The sequence below is a fragment of the Aspergillus ibericus genome, assembly GCF_003184845.1.
Source record: "Aspergillus ibericus CBS 121593 unplaced genomic scaffold BO80scaffold_16, whole genome shotgun sequence".
Taxonomy (NCBI): domain Eukaryota; kingdom Fungi; phylum Ascomycota; class Eurotiomycetes; order Eurotiales; family Aspergillaceae; genus Aspergillus; species Aspergillus ibericus.
The window spans coordinates 304,978-320,397 of record NW_020292114.1 but is presented as its reverse complement, the minus strand read 5'-3'; the positions used below and the strand labels follow the sequence as shown (position 1 = coordinate 320,397).

The 15,420-nt window shown below is 54.5% G+C and overlaps 5 protein-coding genes across 5 annotated transcripts; all 5 read right to left on the bottom strand.

Moving 5' to 3' along the window:
* Positions 1–150: 150 nt before the first annotated feature.
* On the bottom strand, positions 151–2,199 carry BO80DRAFT_380474 (alpha/beta hydrolase). Its single transcript, XM_025716803.1, has 2 exons — positions 1,357–2,199; positions 151–1,302 (listed from the first exon to the last, which is right to left on the bottom strand). The coding sequence occupies exons 1-2, from the start codon at positions 1,848–1,850 to the stop codon at positions 321–323; spliced, it is 1,476 nt and encodes a 491-aa protein (XP_025576020.1). The 5' UTR covers positions 1,851–2,199; the 3' UTR covers positions 151–320.
* A 243-nt stretch (positions 2,200–2,442) lies between these two features.
* On the bottom strand, positions 2,443–2,926 carry BO80DRAFT_434248 (uncharacterized protein; the record flags this gene model as incomplete). The annotated part of the gene is made up of 2 exons (XM_025720858.1): positions 2,443–2,651; positions 2,716–2,926. The coding sequence occupies 2 exons, from the start codon at positions 2,924–2,926 to the stop codon at positions 2,443–2,445; spliced, it is 420 nt and encodes a 139-aa protein (XP_025576019.1).
* An 819-nt stretch (positions 2,927–3,745) lies between these two features.
* On the bottom strand, positions 3,746–8,608 carry BO80DRAFT_353784 (LipA and NB-ARC domain protein; the record flags this gene model as incomplete). The annotated part of the gene is made up of 4 exons (XM_025715675.1): positions 3,746–7,145; positions 7,436–7,531; positions 7,603–8,243; positions 8,300–8,608. The coding sequence occupies 4 exons, from the start codon at positions 8,606–8,608 to the stop codon at positions 3,746–3,748; spliced, it is 4,446 nt and encodes a 1,481-aa protein (XP_025576018.1).
* A 1,786-nt stretch (positions 8,609–10,394) lies between these two features.
* BO80DRAFT_380466 (putative mitochondrial methylglutaconyl-CoA hydratase (Auh)) lies at positions 10,395–11,429 on the bottom strand (the record flags this gene model as incomplete). The annotated part of the gene is made up of 2 exons (XM_025716802.1): positions 11,023–11,429; positions 10,395–10,965 (listed from the first exon to the last, which is right to left on the bottom strand). The coding sequence occupies exons 1-2, from the start codon at positions 11,355–11,357 to the stop codon at positions 10,395–10,397; spliced, it is 906 nt and encodes a 301-aa protein (XP_025576017.1). The 5' UTR covers positions 11,358–11,429.
* Positions 11,430–11,490: 61 nt separating this feature from the next.
* BO80DRAFT_405480 (uncharacterized protein) lies at positions 11,491–15,248 on the bottom strand. Its single transcript, XM_025717717.1, has 2 exons — positions 15,091–15,248; positions 11,491–15,026 (listed from the first exon to the last, which is right to left on the bottom strand). Exons 1-2 carry the CDS (start codon positions 15,178–15,180, stop codon positions 11,538–11,540), a joined length of 3,579 nt encoding a protein of 1,192 aa, XP_025576016.1. The 5' UTR covers positions 15,181–15,248; the 3' UTR covers positions 11,491–11,537.
* Between the last annotated feature and the right edge of the window lie 172 nt (positions 15,249–15,420).

Below are 15,420 nucleotides of genomic sequence, written 5' to 3'. Positions count from 1 at the left end.
GTGATGGATTCATCAAACCTTATGTACATGGAAATGGAGAGTTATTGCAGATAGCGTGGAGGCTGGAGCAGAGATGTACCCGTCAAATCAGCCTCCTATGAGAACGATGGGATTGTGCTTGACGTTGATGCGCATGTACTCATTAAGGGACGATTTGGCTCTAAGAGTATGTATCTCGATCTATGTATGGTATCGTGTATGTCCATGCGATAATATACAGTTAAACACATGATCTATAGAAAACAGGTAACAAAAAAGGGTATAGCAAAGTTGAGACCCAACGCCGACTTGCAGAATCTTGATGTTAGACAACGCGCAGGCTATAGCTTCGCCTTCCCAAGCCACTCTTCCTCGAGCTCCTTCTCTCCCTCCACGCGCCACTGAGCACCCTTTCGTAAGATCTCCGCGACCTCCTCGTCTGTCAAGGGAACTGCCTTTTCGAGAGGAATCTCACGCGTATGTCGCAGCTTGTACCCGATATAGGTGACATTCCCGGGCGTGGGAGTGTCCGCGGTAAGCGTGCCCGTGACGACATCACGGCAGAACTGTGCCGTATTGTCATAGAACCGACGGCCAGCGGGGGTGCCCATCATGATCAGTCCGAAGCAATGCGGCATGCCTTCGAATTGCTCCACGATGACAGGGACACCCGCGCGGTGCATCTTGCGGGCGAGAATCAGTCCCTCATCTGAAAGGCCTTCCTCGCCCATGGCAATAAAAATGGGGGGTGCGCCTTGCCAGATCTCCGCGCGGCCGGCGAGCGGGCTGACGAGTGGGTGAAGGAGGGCGTTGGCATTAGCGTAGAGATCGACGCGGGGCGGTTTAACAGGCCAGACGTCGTCCTCGGGAACAGCGAGTGGGCGATAGGATACCTCTGGGTTCTGGGTGGGAGGGTCGAGATAGTCGTATACGGAGTTGTGAAAGACCGAGGGCATGGACCGGGTGACGTCGCACCACGGGGAGCTGGTGGCTACACCGGCGGGGAGCTCAATGGGGACGTCTCGTCCGTGGAAGCGAACGACGGGGCAGGCGCGACGGAGCGTGAGAATGGTTTGCAGGAGAACGAGACTGAGATTGCCTCCAGCCGAGTCGCCAGCGATGATGATCTTACTTGGTGGGACGGGCTCATGCAGAGAGCCCGGAGGCGGGGAAACGAGCGAGAGGTATGCAACAAGGGCGTCGATGAGAGCCGCAGGGAACGGGTTCTGGGGAGCAAGACGGTAGCGCACCGATAGGACTGGAGCGCCTGTACGCTTCGACAGTTGGGTTACGACCGGGCGATAAGTGCAAGGATCGAGGAGACTAGATAAAAGATGTTAGTGAGACCCTATCGCCGGTGGCAAAGTAGCAACTCACAAGTAAGCGCCCCCATGCAGATACAAAATTACCATATCCTCTTTACACTCTTTTCGCAGCTCCTCATACTTGGCCTCTTCTGAGATATCCGGCTGCGGTGCGTTCTTACCCACGCCACTGCGATATCCCGTCCACTCGGCCTCAACCGGCACCACCCCCGGAATATTGTATGACTCGTCCCCCACTTTCAGTTCCTCGATCGCTCGGATGACCGCATCCTGGACATCATCCTCCGGTCGAGGAAGGGTCACCTTGGACACCCACATGGGACCCTTGATCCCGGGATCGCGCAAGCTGTCGTTTTGCTGCTTGCCGACGGGCGAGGTAAAGACGATGATCGAGCGGAGGATGGCGACGGTTAACTCGGTGCGCAGGTCTTGTTTTCCGGTAACAGGCGAGAGACGAATGCTATGGAGTAGGATGGTCTTGAGCACGAGGGGCACTCGTATGAGAATTGCCATCAATAGGCCGAGGGGGTTCTTGAGATTACTCATTGTGCATACGTGAGGATACAGAGAGACAGAAGAACAACCGAAAGGTGACAATAAAAAGAATGACGAAGATCAACCCCGGACAGAAGAAAAGGACAGAAGAACAAGAGGAGACGCAGAATCGTCGGGGGCAAAAGAAAAGGATGGAGAGTCCCGAAACGGGCATGACCCCGAGGAGAGCCAAAGCCTCGGCTCGCCGATGAAGAAGTGGGGATTCTTCATTCTTCTTAGTTCTTCAGTTCGTCATCTTGGAAGACCCCGCTTGGTGCAGGGACCCGCGCTAACTGTTCCTTTGCCGCTAGGATGACGTTGATGATGAGGATACTCGAATGTATACTGATCAAAAAACTTCTCTGCCATCACAGGAACATACAGGTCTGGATCCATGGAAGACCATCAGAATTTAACCTTCTGTACCCTAGATTCCGCTCGGGTGCCGCAAGCCGCTGCCATCCGCCACTAAGCCTATGACGAATCTTACTCTTACAAAGAAGCATGGTCACTGATTCAATGAATTAACTATAATAATACATATTTATGACTCCAATCCGGGCATTTCATGCAGGTCATCAAGTATACGTAAGAATTTTCCCCTCTAGAATCGTCCAGCAGCCTGCTTGGCCTTGCCCTTGGCCTCGCCAGCCACTTCCTCGGCCTTGCCCTTCGCCGAGCCTAGTGCCTCTTCAGCCTTGCCCTTGCTCTTGCCGGCCACTTCTGATGCATCCCCGGACAGTTCCTGAGACTTGGCCTTGGCATCGGTGGAGGTTCTGCCCACAGTGTCCTTGAGTTTCTCGGCGGCGGTTTCTGCAGCCGTCATGAGCGATGGTCCAGAGGAAACCGATAGATGGAATATGGGAATGATACATACCACCAACCTCGATGCCTTTCACGGCAGCATCCGAGACTTTCCGGTCGGCCTTCTTCAGAGTGTCCTTGGTGGCATCAACGGGGCCCTTTTCCCGGCGAGCACTGGCGGAGATCGAGCGGGTGGCGCCCACGGAGAGAGCTGGAGTGGTGGTGGGTCGCAGAGACAGCGAAGCTGTACGAGCAGCCGGGGCAATGCGAGTGAGGAAAGACATGGTGGGTGGGATAATAGTCAACGGTGGGATTGGTAGGAGAGAGGAGGTAATTAGCTAGTTCAATGGAATGGATTGTCAACCAATGTGTCAGATTTTCCAGAACTACATCCATGCGGTAGGGACCGTGAGTCTTTATAACTGGCTTGCATGCTGGAAGACGTCATCACCAGAGCCAGCACGGTTATGTATCTCTTACGTCGATGGCCTGTCACTGCAGGACCCGATTGGGGTTAGCGGGGATCGTGACCAAGGCTCGGTTCAGTTCACGGCCGATCCACCTGCGCGGATCACTCCTTAGTCTTCGTTAGTCTCCTTCTCCTCTTCCATCCGTTCTTCTAGATCACTTCTCCCCCGGGTTGGTGATCCGCTGGCTGAGTCGTTCACATCGCCCTACCGGTCTTGTTCAATGCAGGGCCCGGCTGGAACCCCAGCTAGTGCCCCTAAGAAGAAGAAAAGAAAAAAGAAGAAAAAGAAAAAGAAAAAGAACAAAAAACAGGGCAGACAGATGATTTGCTTAAGACGCGTTACCGATCAACACTGAACGCCAAATGCAATGCTCCCACCGTATTATGATATCTTTCGTGTACCAACACCTCTAGATGCTCTCCTCCATTCGTCATGCTCCTGAAAATGCATAGACCTGAACCCCGAACGAAACTCCAAACCTTCATATGCATGTGTTATCCCCCGATGGATTCGTCACTTCGTTATCGTTCATACATTATTGTTTCCAGCGGTTTTACTTTTCCACTTGTTTTTCTCTTTTCTTTTTTTTCCTTGGTGGGTGTATCACAGACAGGTTCGATTCCGTGCTGCTTCTCACATGTTGAGTCCGTCAAAGTCAGGACGAGGAGGTGAGCTGCCACTCCGTGCTCGCAATCCGGTTGTTCCCCCCACTGGAACTGCCAACTCGTGCGGAATCAACGGTCCCGATAAGTTGGGATGATACATGGGGTATCCTGGGACTCCCGGCGGAAGATGTGTGGGGTATTGAACGCGTCCCCCCAGCCGTTGTCGAGCGTCACGCACATCCACGCGGTGGCCTCCAAAATGCAGTGTGGGAGCTGGCTCGGCCGCCCATGCAGGGTCCATGGTCGCAACCTGGGCCTCCAATGTATTCATCGGTCGGAGTTGGGCTTGCGCAGCATAGGCTATTTCCGGCTGCCGGGCACCGATGATCGCCGGCGGTGGTCCCTGCTGTGGTATGTCCGTGATCCAGCTGCCGGCCCCAGCCAGCGTGTGCGGCGGTGGCATCACATGGGGTAGACCACTCGTCAAGGCAGAATGTCCGGGGACCGGTGTAGAAGGTGGCATGGGGGAGAACCGCGGCGGATACCGAATCGGCTCCGTCGCCCAGGACTGCTGGGACTGCGTTGATGGGTTTCGCGTCATAGGCTCGGGGGCCGGCTCGGAAGCATATCCAGCAGGCGGATCAACAACCAGAGAGCTTGGAGGTGAGATGCCTGGCATGATTGCAGATGGATGGGTGACCGGTCTCGCCTTGCCGGTCGCTGGGCCGATAGGGCTCGCCTGGGCCACACCGACGCGTCGAGGAACTGCAACGTCAATGTTTCCTTCATACGGAAGCGGAGGGGGTGGTGGGATATATGTGAGGATCGAAGGCGTGCTGGCCGACATATCGCCCCCGGGAGGTGCCATTGGTCGCACGGTGGACAAGTGGCGGGACCGGTACCGGGACTCTTGCGCGATTCCCAGATCAAGGGCGTTCAGTTGATGCTGAAGGTAGCCCTGGTCAGGCTCGCTATACGTGGACTGGGTCATACGGTCGGGCTTGAACTCCGCGGACAGTGGCGACGCATGTGCATTGCTGGACCGGCTCTGCAGGGACTCACCCGAAGATTTGTTCTGCAGTGAAAGAAGTGTGGGCCTGGTCTTTCCACCGGGTGTTGACGATGATCGCTGCTTCGGGGCCCCAGTCTCATCTTGCGTGTGTCTGGCTACTACCGTGGCATACGTTGGCGTATTCTCCTTGTCCACAGACGGTCGACCTGACCCTCGCTTGGTGAGGTCGTCATGAGAATGAGGAGGGCTGGAGAGCTGTACGGCCGCAAGGGCTTCCGATGCAGAGGCGAGCGAGCTTCTCCGGCTCTTACCCAGAGAGCTGCTCGAAGCACTTCTCCCTTGGACGGGAAAGATCTTTAAAACTGGAGCTGCCGGCAGGGAGCCCCTGATGTTTCGAGGGAAATATGGCCGCTGCTTTGACTTCTCTTCTTTCAACTTGGATTTTGAATGTTTCTTCACGACCACATTCCAGCCCCAATCATCCATGGGCAGGGAAGAGCTGGTCCCTTGCGATAACTTGGGCGTCTCCGCTTGCTGGCTCATTTGCGATAGCGCAGGTGAAGTTCGGATCACAGCAGTAGCGCTCTCTCGGTCACTCTCATATCCGGTGTCTTTATCCTGGCTGGACTCTCTAAAGATATGAGGCACAAATGGCTTGAGGTTCACGCGTTGCTGAGGTGCACTGATCTCCTGCGGCGATTCTACTTTGGGCGTCGTCAATTCGCTCCAGTCCCAACGCCCTTCCTCGTTTGCGGATTCAGGCACCGACGACGACGAGCTGCTGGACCGGTCAAAGACAGACCGCTGCTTGCGGACCGATTCCTGCGAGGAACTGGGAGAAATTCGATCGATTTCGCTGGCAATACTCTTCAGCACCTGCTTGAGTTCTTTGCGAGCTTCACGAACTATTGCTGGTTCACTCGAGGATCTTTTGGGCAAGTTCTCGGCCAATCTCGAAGCATGGGTCTCATATTCCCGATAGTCCTTGACCAAGCCACAGTCGTCAGCACGGTCCATTCGGGCTTTTGCATTCTCATAGGAGGTGCATAGGACACGAGTCGCAACCACAAGCCATGACTCATAAAAGCTAGCGTCCGACGTGCTTGCGTTCGCCTGGAACCGGCTTTTCTCCTCCTGGTCCATAATCTTGAGCTCGTCCCGGCAGAACTCTTGGACCACGCTGTGAATCTTAATAACATCGATGGTCCCGGAGTTTTGATAAACCGAAAAAAAGGCATCTTGGCTGCTCTCTGTTTGCGACTCCGACAGGTCAGGGGCCACTGCCTTCATGTCTAGAACATTATCCTTTTCGGCTTGTGGCGAGAGAGCTCTGGCATGTAGGGCATAGAAGTCGGACACTCTCTCAATCAGCCCGTATCGGATAAGGATCCCGAGAGTGGTGTCGATGTCACCTTGTTCGCCACGTCTGCTGCTAGTGAGAATATTCACGTTCCACTTGCCCAGGGCGGAGATTCCAAGCGTTATAAGACCGATGGGGACATGGTGACTAAAGAAGGATACGAGGTTGATCAGATTCAAAGCCTCAAAGTGCCCACTACGGTAAAGATCGTGCATGATGCTCAGGAATGGCTCTGCGAGCTTCTCGTCGGTGAGATGGGAATTGATATGATACCGCTCGATTGGCTTCGATGTGGCGGCAAGTCGATGGCTAATAGCATGGATGGCCAGTGGAAGGCACTCATAATGAGTCACCAAATCAGTCGCTTTGCGGATTTGCTCCTTGTTGGGCTTCCTGATGCCGAGGTCCTCGAAGAGTAACTTGCAGGCGTCGGCAACCTGCAGAGGCCATACCATCAGACAGTACGGTTCATACAGGCGCTGTTTCTTTCTCAGCGTCTTATCCACGGAGGTGTAGATGATGCTGCACTTCTTATTAAACGGCAAGAACTGTTTGAAGTGGTTGAGGTCGTTTTCTTGGTTGAAGGTAACCCCATCAAATACCAGCAGCCATTCTTCTCGCGCTTGCAGCCAGTTTCGCACCGACTCGACATACTTCTGCGATGTATCGGTGTCTGGATATTCAAATTCTTGTCCATCAGTGAGGGTGGCAGCCTGTGCTATATCCCAAAAGCACTTGAAGGTCGACTGACGGGATTTCGCGTCCACCCAGAAGACTCCCCCGGGGTAGATGGCTCGATGGGTCCAAACATACTGGCGTGCAAGATGCGACTTGCCTGTCCCGGGACCTCCACAGATGAGTACGGCTGTGAGTCGCTCTGCTCTCTTCTTGGCTTTGAACACTCTGGAGTGCAATATTTCGAGTTCTTTTTGCATTCCCACAAAGGTCGCGTTCGGGTGGAAGCCTGGAGGCACCACAAACAAGGGATCCCTCTGGAGAGACTGGGAGAGAGACAAATTGGTGCTTTCGCCGAGATCAGATACAAGGGACCTTCTTCTCTCGGATTGAAGGGCCATCAATTCAGAATTACCTAAGGGGCAGTCAGCATGATCTGACTTGACAATTTGTTGATAAGAAAACAACACTAGGGTACAGGAGGAGATATCACAGCATAACAGGAAAAACACATCGCCATGGGAAGACAAGAAATCAAAGGAAAAGAACACAACGATGGCTGCCGAAATTGATGGCCTATTCTGGTTTTCAGCTTTCGAGGCCGACTCTCCGTTCTTAATTTGCAACCATCCCAAACACAGATTTACACATGCTTGCTATGATAGGCAGACTCCGGGGGCTCCTCAATCTCATATTCCCTCAACGTGACAGAAGATGAAGGATCAGGAAGCAGGTGTGTCCTACCGATTGTGCGAAGGTCCGGAACGCTTCTCCCCAGATGTTCCGCCTCTACTGGATCTGCATCTGTTAGTACTGCTTCAGATGGCTGGATCCTGACTACATACCGTGGCTGAAGATCTCCCTAATTTTGGTCTGTTTTTGTACCCGGCGAGTTTTTTCTTCTTCGACCCAACGATCTGCGATCGTGTGCGGGGCATCGCGCGAGTACCGCAGCAGGGCTTCGGCCACCGCTTCATAGCCAGGGGAATTGTCGTCATCGAACTTACACATGTGACTGTGGTCAGCTTCGATACCCATCCGTTCGACACCTTCGGCGTAGGGCGCGGCGGAGCTTTCGTCTACGATCAACTCGCGCGTCCCTTTCACGTCGCTTGATAGTGTCTCGTGAAAAAAATAGATGTGGAACCGGCTTGTGATGTCGGCGAAGAGGCTGTTGATATTCTGGAGCGTCTCATTGTTGGTTTTGAGGGCCTTGACCAGATGGGGGGATGACTCCATGAACTTCTTCGGCATCACGGCACTGCAGATGTTCTGCAGGAGCAGGCCCCATTTGGCCACGTCCGAACCATTATGCGGTGTTCCTAGAAACAGGATCCCGTATGTGGACACATAGATGGATCGCAGATGCTCAATCTTCTCGTTCGACACGTTGCGGCAGTAGATGAGGGTGCGTTTGACGACGAGACCACCCAGAGAGTGGCAGACGAAGATGATTGGCCTTTCCGAACAATTGCGCAGCTAAAGACGTCAGTATGCCTTCGCAAGTACTGCATGAGTGGAATAGGAATATTTACATTCCGGTTGGCCGCGAGTCCCGATGCCAGAGTCTCGGCATGATTATGAATCCTGTCCTTCGATGCACCGTCCGTGAAGGCAGTTACGTTTGCGTTGTACCCATAGGTCAGCAGCCTCACCCGGTACGGGCCGAGGACCTCAGGCAACAGGTCGGCTGGCCAGAAGGTGCCATTATTCTTTGAGGCCCAGGTGTGGTGAGGATGGCCATTCAGCCCATGGACAAAGACGATATCAACCAGAGGCTTTTCGGGGCTACAGTAGACCTGGGTCAAACCGTACTGCTTTACACGCGAGGCGAGGTCGGACATAGCTCGAGCTGCCTAGGTTGAGGTCGACTGCGGGTGAGATTAGAGAAGTCGAGTCAGCCAGGCACCGATCAGAACAGCACTCGGTTTCTCACATCCACGCAACGGAGTTTCCTGAAGAGGAAGGCTAGAACGAGTCGATTGCGACCATGCGCGAGAGAATGGTGGTTAATTTGGACGAAGCGATGGAGCTAAGAGGGAGATTTAATACGAAAGGTGATGAAGGGTGGAAACACAGCAAGAAAGAAAAGAGGGAAACAACGGGTCAGTTGAGGGTGAGGAGGTCACTGAGTCAAAGGACGAGCAGCTGGATGGTATTTATGCAGTGGGGGCAGCCCAGCATGAGGGCCGCAGATGACTGGGCCCAGAGGGTGCCTGGTGCCTGTAGGCGCTGCTTCAGGTTCTGCAGGGCAAGCAGCAGGCCGACGAGTGAATTTCCGTCATCGAGTTACTACTGGTAGTATCTTCAGTTGCTACTTACTAGTTTTCCTCCTACTCCCACTTGGTCAAGTTCCCGTGGACACCAGGGGGGCTGACCAACTAGAGGTCATGCCGCCCGCCTCGCTGACCAGGAAGAATCGAAGCTCACCTGCAGATCGCGGGGAACGCATCGATGCCAACGAGTACTATGTATCTATCTATCTATCTTCCACCGCCGCCGTGTCTCATCCCATATTCCATCCTGACACAATGATACTACCATCCCCTAACCTCGGTCCACCCAGCCTAGACTGTCCCTTCCACCTTCCATCCGTCGTAGTACGGGATCCAACCCCCGGATTAGACCCCGGCCCCTGGAGGGGCTGTGACGCCCCGGCGCGGCCGACTAAAGTTAGTTCGGCAGGCCAAGCCCAGTCATGCCCGCCGAGCACTTCGGGCTCTTTTTGCACCAGGCTGTCAGCCTACTCCGTATGCAGGAGATGTTCCCGGAGGATTGAGGTTCGGATGGATCTACGTGGCTGTGCCTGCATGAAATCCTACTTCTTATTCCGTTCATCTTTACATGTTCATCTTACATCGTAGGTACTTATGGGAATGAGCTTAATAAGATTTGGGAATGCGAGGCTCAACTCGCATCGCCCTGTTTTTGCTTTTTGTGCTGCGAGGCTGGGATATTTACATTTCTTTGTGAGATGGAATGATTTTTAATATGGATATCACATCAACGATGAGTTAAGTTTTAGTTATTTCATACTTAGCGGTTCTACTAGATAAATCAAAACACACATCAACCTGACTCAAACATAGACGATAAATAATCAAGAAAGAAACTTACTAACAAAAGGCTGTCACCCAACTCAAGGTCAGGGTCCCTTCAGGATGATCAGGGTCGGACCGTGGAGCACCCCGGAAGCATTAGCACCACCACCAGCACCAGCAACGGAACGGAAGCGGGTCTGGCCGCGGCGGATGGATACCCACCACTGAACCCACCTACATAGTACGTACCGAGGATGGGTTGGGATACGGGAGTGGTCGAGGTCATGTTCATGGTCATGTTCATTGTGAAATAGACATCTGGTTTGAGGTTCGAGGATATGTAGTAGCCTGGAGATGATGGTCCAGGTGAAGAAACAGACTTCCGTGCAACATACGATAGGTCTGGATGATCCCTGGAACCTACTGAGCCTGTGCGGTACAAGAAATCCAGACCAACGGCATCGGAATAAGATTCCCATATAGCATACATGACTCACACAAATTCTAGAATCTTTCCACCTACGTCTGTCCGACCTGACTCACAATATCCATTGGTCGTCTCGTCGTACACCCAGGTAACCAGGCAAGCTCATCTCCCCCTGAACACAGGCTTCCGCTTTTCCGCAAACGCCCGGAGAGCCTCAAACCGGTCCTCCGTGCCCATCACGCCCAGATACGCCTCATTCTCGGCCGCCTCGCCCCGCTGGTACTCACTCACAGCCTTCAAGGCCTGCTTGATGGCAATCGGCCCGCCCTCACAGATATCCAACGCAAGTTTGATACTTTCCCGGAGGACCTTCTCCCGCGCCACGCCCTCCTTGGCTTCCTCCTCGGGGAGAATCTCCACGAGCCGATCGCACAGTCCAATGAAATATGATTCCGGACCGGACACCCGCCGTCCAGTGAGGATGAGATCCCGGGCACGGTTCACGCCAATCAGGCTCGGGAGACGATAGGTACCTCCGGCACCGGGGATAATCGCTAGTCGTGTCTCGGGAAGTCCGACCATGCTGGAGGAGCCGAAGACGCGGAGATGCGTGCAGAGGGCGAGCTCGAGTCCGCCGCCGAGTGCCATGGAGGAGACGGAGGAAATGGTAGGAATGGGGAGTTCCGAGAGGGTGCGGAAGGTCGTTCGGAGATTAGTTAAGAATTCGGCTGTTCTAAAGGATAGATGCATGATTAGCAAGCGACACTAGTTGGTGACCGGACCTGCGTACTCTTCCCGAGACATGGTCGCGCGCTCCTTGAGGTCGGCGCCCGCGCAGAACGCCGAGTCGACGTTGCTGGCGATGACGAGGGCCCGGGTTGGACCTGAGCCCCCTTCGGCGGCAATCGACTGGACGTTCTTGGCCAATCCATTGAGAAGGTCTCGCGAGATGGCATTGCGTGCGTTAGGTCGGTTCAGTAGCAGGACGCGAATGCTCCCCGATCCGGGGGCGGGGACGTGCTGAGTCTGGATCACGGCATTGTCGCTGCTCGTGCTGAACCTCGCGATCGTGATGCGGCAGGACAAGGCAGATCGCACGGTGGTGGTGGGGAGACGAGGAGGCATGGTGGTGATTGGAGATGAAGTGTGGTCCCTGGCAATGGAGGGAGGAGGAAGAAGAAGCTGAGCTTGGAAATGGAGATCCGCAGCTGTGGGGATCGCCGAGCGCGGCTGCGGGGAAGCCGCGGATAAGCGCTGCGTGCAATGCTCTATTCACCTATGTATAATGTTACAGTTCTATTTACATTAATGTACAGAATGCCGGAATCGATCGCTGGCCCCGCGCGACTCCTGCTCCCCGTGAGCTATATAATCCAAAACCTCCTCATCACTCGGCCACGATCCCCAGACCTGCGAGGTGGTGATGATGTCATACGCCTCTTGCAGGCTGGCGTCCGAGAATGTTGATCCCTCGTCCAAACCCTCAGCTTCGCCGTTCTCATGCAGATCATGCGTCGGCTCCATGCCCGGTTCCCACCCGGGGGAAGCCGGGGGTGACCTGCCCCAGTACCCCTCGAAGAACATGCGGACGGCGACAATGATCTGCCGCATCATCCTCTCGCCATTCAGGTTCTCGTCATACTTCTCCTTCAGCGTGAGTTCGTACTGCCGCATCCAGCGGAGCAGACTCAACAGGCCGTCCGTATCCTCAGCAAACCCGAGCGCTCGCACGAACGCGTGGAGCACGGCAGGTGAGGGGACGTGAAATAGAGATGGCACGGTCACTTGAGAACCGGTGGCATCCTGGATCGAAGTTCGGCTTCGTTCAAAAAAGGACGAGGTCTTGGGATCCAGAAAAACAAGCTCATCAAACCGAGTCTTGAGGATGCTGAGCCCACTCTGAACCATATCTTCAAAGCGCGTGGAAGTATCTTTGAAGCTGATCAGTCGCCCTCGTCGCGCCACGTCGCTGACGATCGCAAGCCCGTCTTCCACCGAGTCCGGATGCTTGACTCCTGCAACTACGACCCGTGAAAAGCTGGAGCAGAGAATTTGGAATCCCTCCAAGCTCAACTCGATCTGACGCCGGTCCATCCAACTGGCGAGCTCCAAGAGTTCGTACCAGGAAAGGGCCAATCGAGCGTGGCGTCCCATCCTATGGGATGAATACCCAACACGGTCCCGGGCCAGAGCCGACATGACTTGGATCCACGTTTGAGGAGACCGCGACTGTCGGAGCTGAAGAAGGTGTATAGCATGCGCTAGGATCTTGGGATGTCGAAGATCCTCGCGTCTCTTCAGTTCTTCGGCATATGCAAATAGCGTAGCCGTGTAAGAAGAATTCGTCGAATGACGCCCTAGTAGTATAGGAAACATATCCCCAGCACGACTGTCGGATTGCACCAGACCACGATGCCCAACGGTAGAAAAGTTGCATAAGAAGGTTATGAAGGAAGAGATGAGGTAGTCAGGCAATCGGTCTAATACCTTGCTCTTGTGCGCCTGGTCGCCGCGTTTCGGCCCCGAGACGGTGCATAGTTCCTCCAACTGCTCATTTGTCAAGTCACTGCAACAAAGATAGTCCAAGCCCGAGCCGAAAGTCGGTGCATTGCGCAGAAGTAAAGCTAGGAATCTACCCCGCGGCCGGATGCCCTGTGAGAGCATTTCGCGAAGAAGATCCTCTAATGGAGGTGGCTCGGTGGAGACATAGATCCAATCCCGGACAGACGAAGGTTCGGGGAAGACTTCCCTCCCATCACCCGGCAATGCCTGGCTGTGTTGATGAGAGCTATGACGGACGGCCTTCTGCCGAAAGATCAATTTTTCGGCCATGGCGGCGTATATGGTACCGCGTGGAGGTAGACCCTGGTCGCGATAGGAGAGGAAGCATGCCCAGGCCTCTCGGACCGTCCTGGTAGCCCGAATCCGGGCTGCCCAGATGGTGTGGTTGGGGTTTCCGGAAGGGCCATGCGCCGTCTCCGGGCGAGACATCAACGATCGCGTTTGAATCGTTGGGCTTTTGTCCGTGTCCCAGCCTGCTAGAATACTGGACATCTCTTCCCAACGAGACCGCGAATAACCTGCCTCCTTCATTTGAGAAAGCACCCGCATCGCTCGGCTTTTCATACCCTCGACACCCCGCTTGACGTCGAACCCGATTTTGTCTTCCTTCCAAGGCGGCCATGACGGGGCCCTCAGTTCCGCGGACTGCCGCTCCTCCGGAGTCTTCTTGTGGGCTATTTGGACCGCAACGATGCCCTGGTAACCGCGACGCGTGACCGGCAAAGCAGGCCGATGTCGCGCCATGGCGCGAAGGAGCTCGAACTGCGCTTGTTGCTGGATGGAGGCGGACGTAAACGGACCATGTCTGCAGGGCAACGAAAGGATTCGGAGCACAGTGTTGAACTTGTCGGCCATAAACTGGTTGATCCGCTCTGTTGCAACAGTCCCGCCCTCGCCTCCACATTGAAGGTTATCCAGATAAAACGCAAATGCGCGGGCAATAGTAAGCTGAGCTTGTGGCCACAATTCGCGAGCATGATGGAGCAAGCGAACCACATAAGTTGCACACATGTTAGGCTCAATCAATGGCTTCGTATTGCCGGGTACCTGGGGTCGGTCAAAAACTGCGCCGTTGGCAATCGCTTCCATCGCGATGTCAGAGGTCGGAACAGCCTGGCCGCTCATCAGGTGCAGGGAATAGATCAAGAGCAGCCGGAACGCCTTTGTATCAAGACTCTGGCGCAAAAGAAGGAGCGGGATGAAAGGAGGCACCGTCTTGATCGAACAGTCTTTGTCTGAACTTCTTTCTGCTTCCAAGAGTAAAATTCGAAGGATGGCCTCGTAGGGTGTACTGCTCTTGAGCACCCATGCCCAAGCCACCACATCGGCGGCGGAGTATTGCCGTGCCGCGAGATAATTGAGGTGATCTTCGCAAAAGGCTAGTTGGAGGGCCTCGTTTAACTCTGCTGCACCAGGTATCACGCCAGAGTTTGCTTGCTCCAAAAGGGGGTCCACCAACTCTATGTAGTCTGCGACAATTTCCTGCAACGAAAGCCGGTGGAACTGTTTGAAATTATCTCTTTGTCTTTGGGTCAAGGAAGCCATGATCCCAGTGCCTCTTGTGGTAAACATCCAGCTGCGGCTTTGGGCGCCATGGGACTTGTGCGCGTTTTGTAAGGTATCGACTAGGTACTCGGTAGGAGTCGGCTCAAATGCGGAATCAGCCACCTTGGTTCGCCTGCGTGGTTCTGACAGTTGATTCCGGGGCCGTGAACGTTTACTTTTTTCTTGTTCATTCGGTAATGATCCGGTGCGTCTGCTCAAATGTAGAGGTTTCGAAAGACGACCATCTTCACTGTTGGACTGGCCCGCTCTCTGTCCTCGACCTTCCCCTTCTCCATGAACTTTGCTTTTCTCACCATTCTCAGCCTCCTGCTCGATTCTTTTGGTACAGCCTGTATCATCTCCTGTGCGTGCAGCTTCCCCTCTCGACGCTCCCTTTGATTGTTTAACTTCTATGACCCTCGGGTCCGCATAGTCTGCGCTCGCATCCGACGGACTATAGCACTGGCTCAACGGAGACTGAAGGCGCAGTTTAGACCAGTCCTCACCGGATGTATCATCGCATTGTTTGTCCAGATACTCAGTCGCCAATTGCTGGTTCTGTGCAAATCCAGGCCCGGCCCCGAAGGTGCTTAACAGCCGAACCGACGGAGAGGTGCGGAGAACGCCATGAAAGAGTTTCGCAGCCAACCCCGTTGTCGACCGGGCAAAGCTATGGTAAGGACATCCCTAGCGAGCAATTGAAGAATTAGCACGGTGGACCAGGTAGGAGACCACGATTATTCCTCGGTACCTTCCGCCAGATACGGCTGTTGGACAGATGCGCCGCTCTCAGAGAGGAGACCCTCGAGCGGCTCGACACATGATTCAAGACCGATGACATCCATGAAGAGAGGACATCGAGTAGCTACAGCACAGCCAATCGCAGACGTGGTGTTGCTTGTCCCTGGTAGCAAGATCGAGGCCAGGAGCATCGGCATGGACAGCGAACCGGCGATTGGGGAAAAAAGCGGGGTCACGTGAGCGATCGTCACGAGTTGCGGTTCTGGCATGGCGCGCAGGAGGATCTCGCTCTCCCGCCTGGCGATGGAGTCCGTCTTGCGTCTCCCAGTTCCGCGCCCCA

What these genes read in the sequence shown, in the direction of transcription:
- BO80DRAFT_380474 (XM_025716803.1), bottom strand. Translation starts at nt 1,850, where the DNA reads ATGAGTAATCTCAAGAACCCCCTCGGCCTATTGATGGCAATTCTCATA. An exon ending in CTGCATGGGGGCGCTTACTT is followed by an intron (nt 1,303 to 1,356) that starts GTGAGTTGCTAC and finishes TCTTTTATCTAG; the next exon opens with TCTCCTCGATCCTTGCACTT.
- BO80DRAFT_405480 (XM_025717717.1), bottom strand. Translation starts at nt 15,180, where the DNA reads ATGTCATCGGTCTTGAATCATGTGTCGAGCCGCTCGAGGGTCTCCTCT. An exon ending in ACAGCCGTATCTGGCGGAAG is followed by an intron (nt 15,027 to 15,090) that starts GTACCGAGGAAT and finishes ATTGCTCGCTAG; the next exon opens with GGATGTCCTTACCATAGCTT.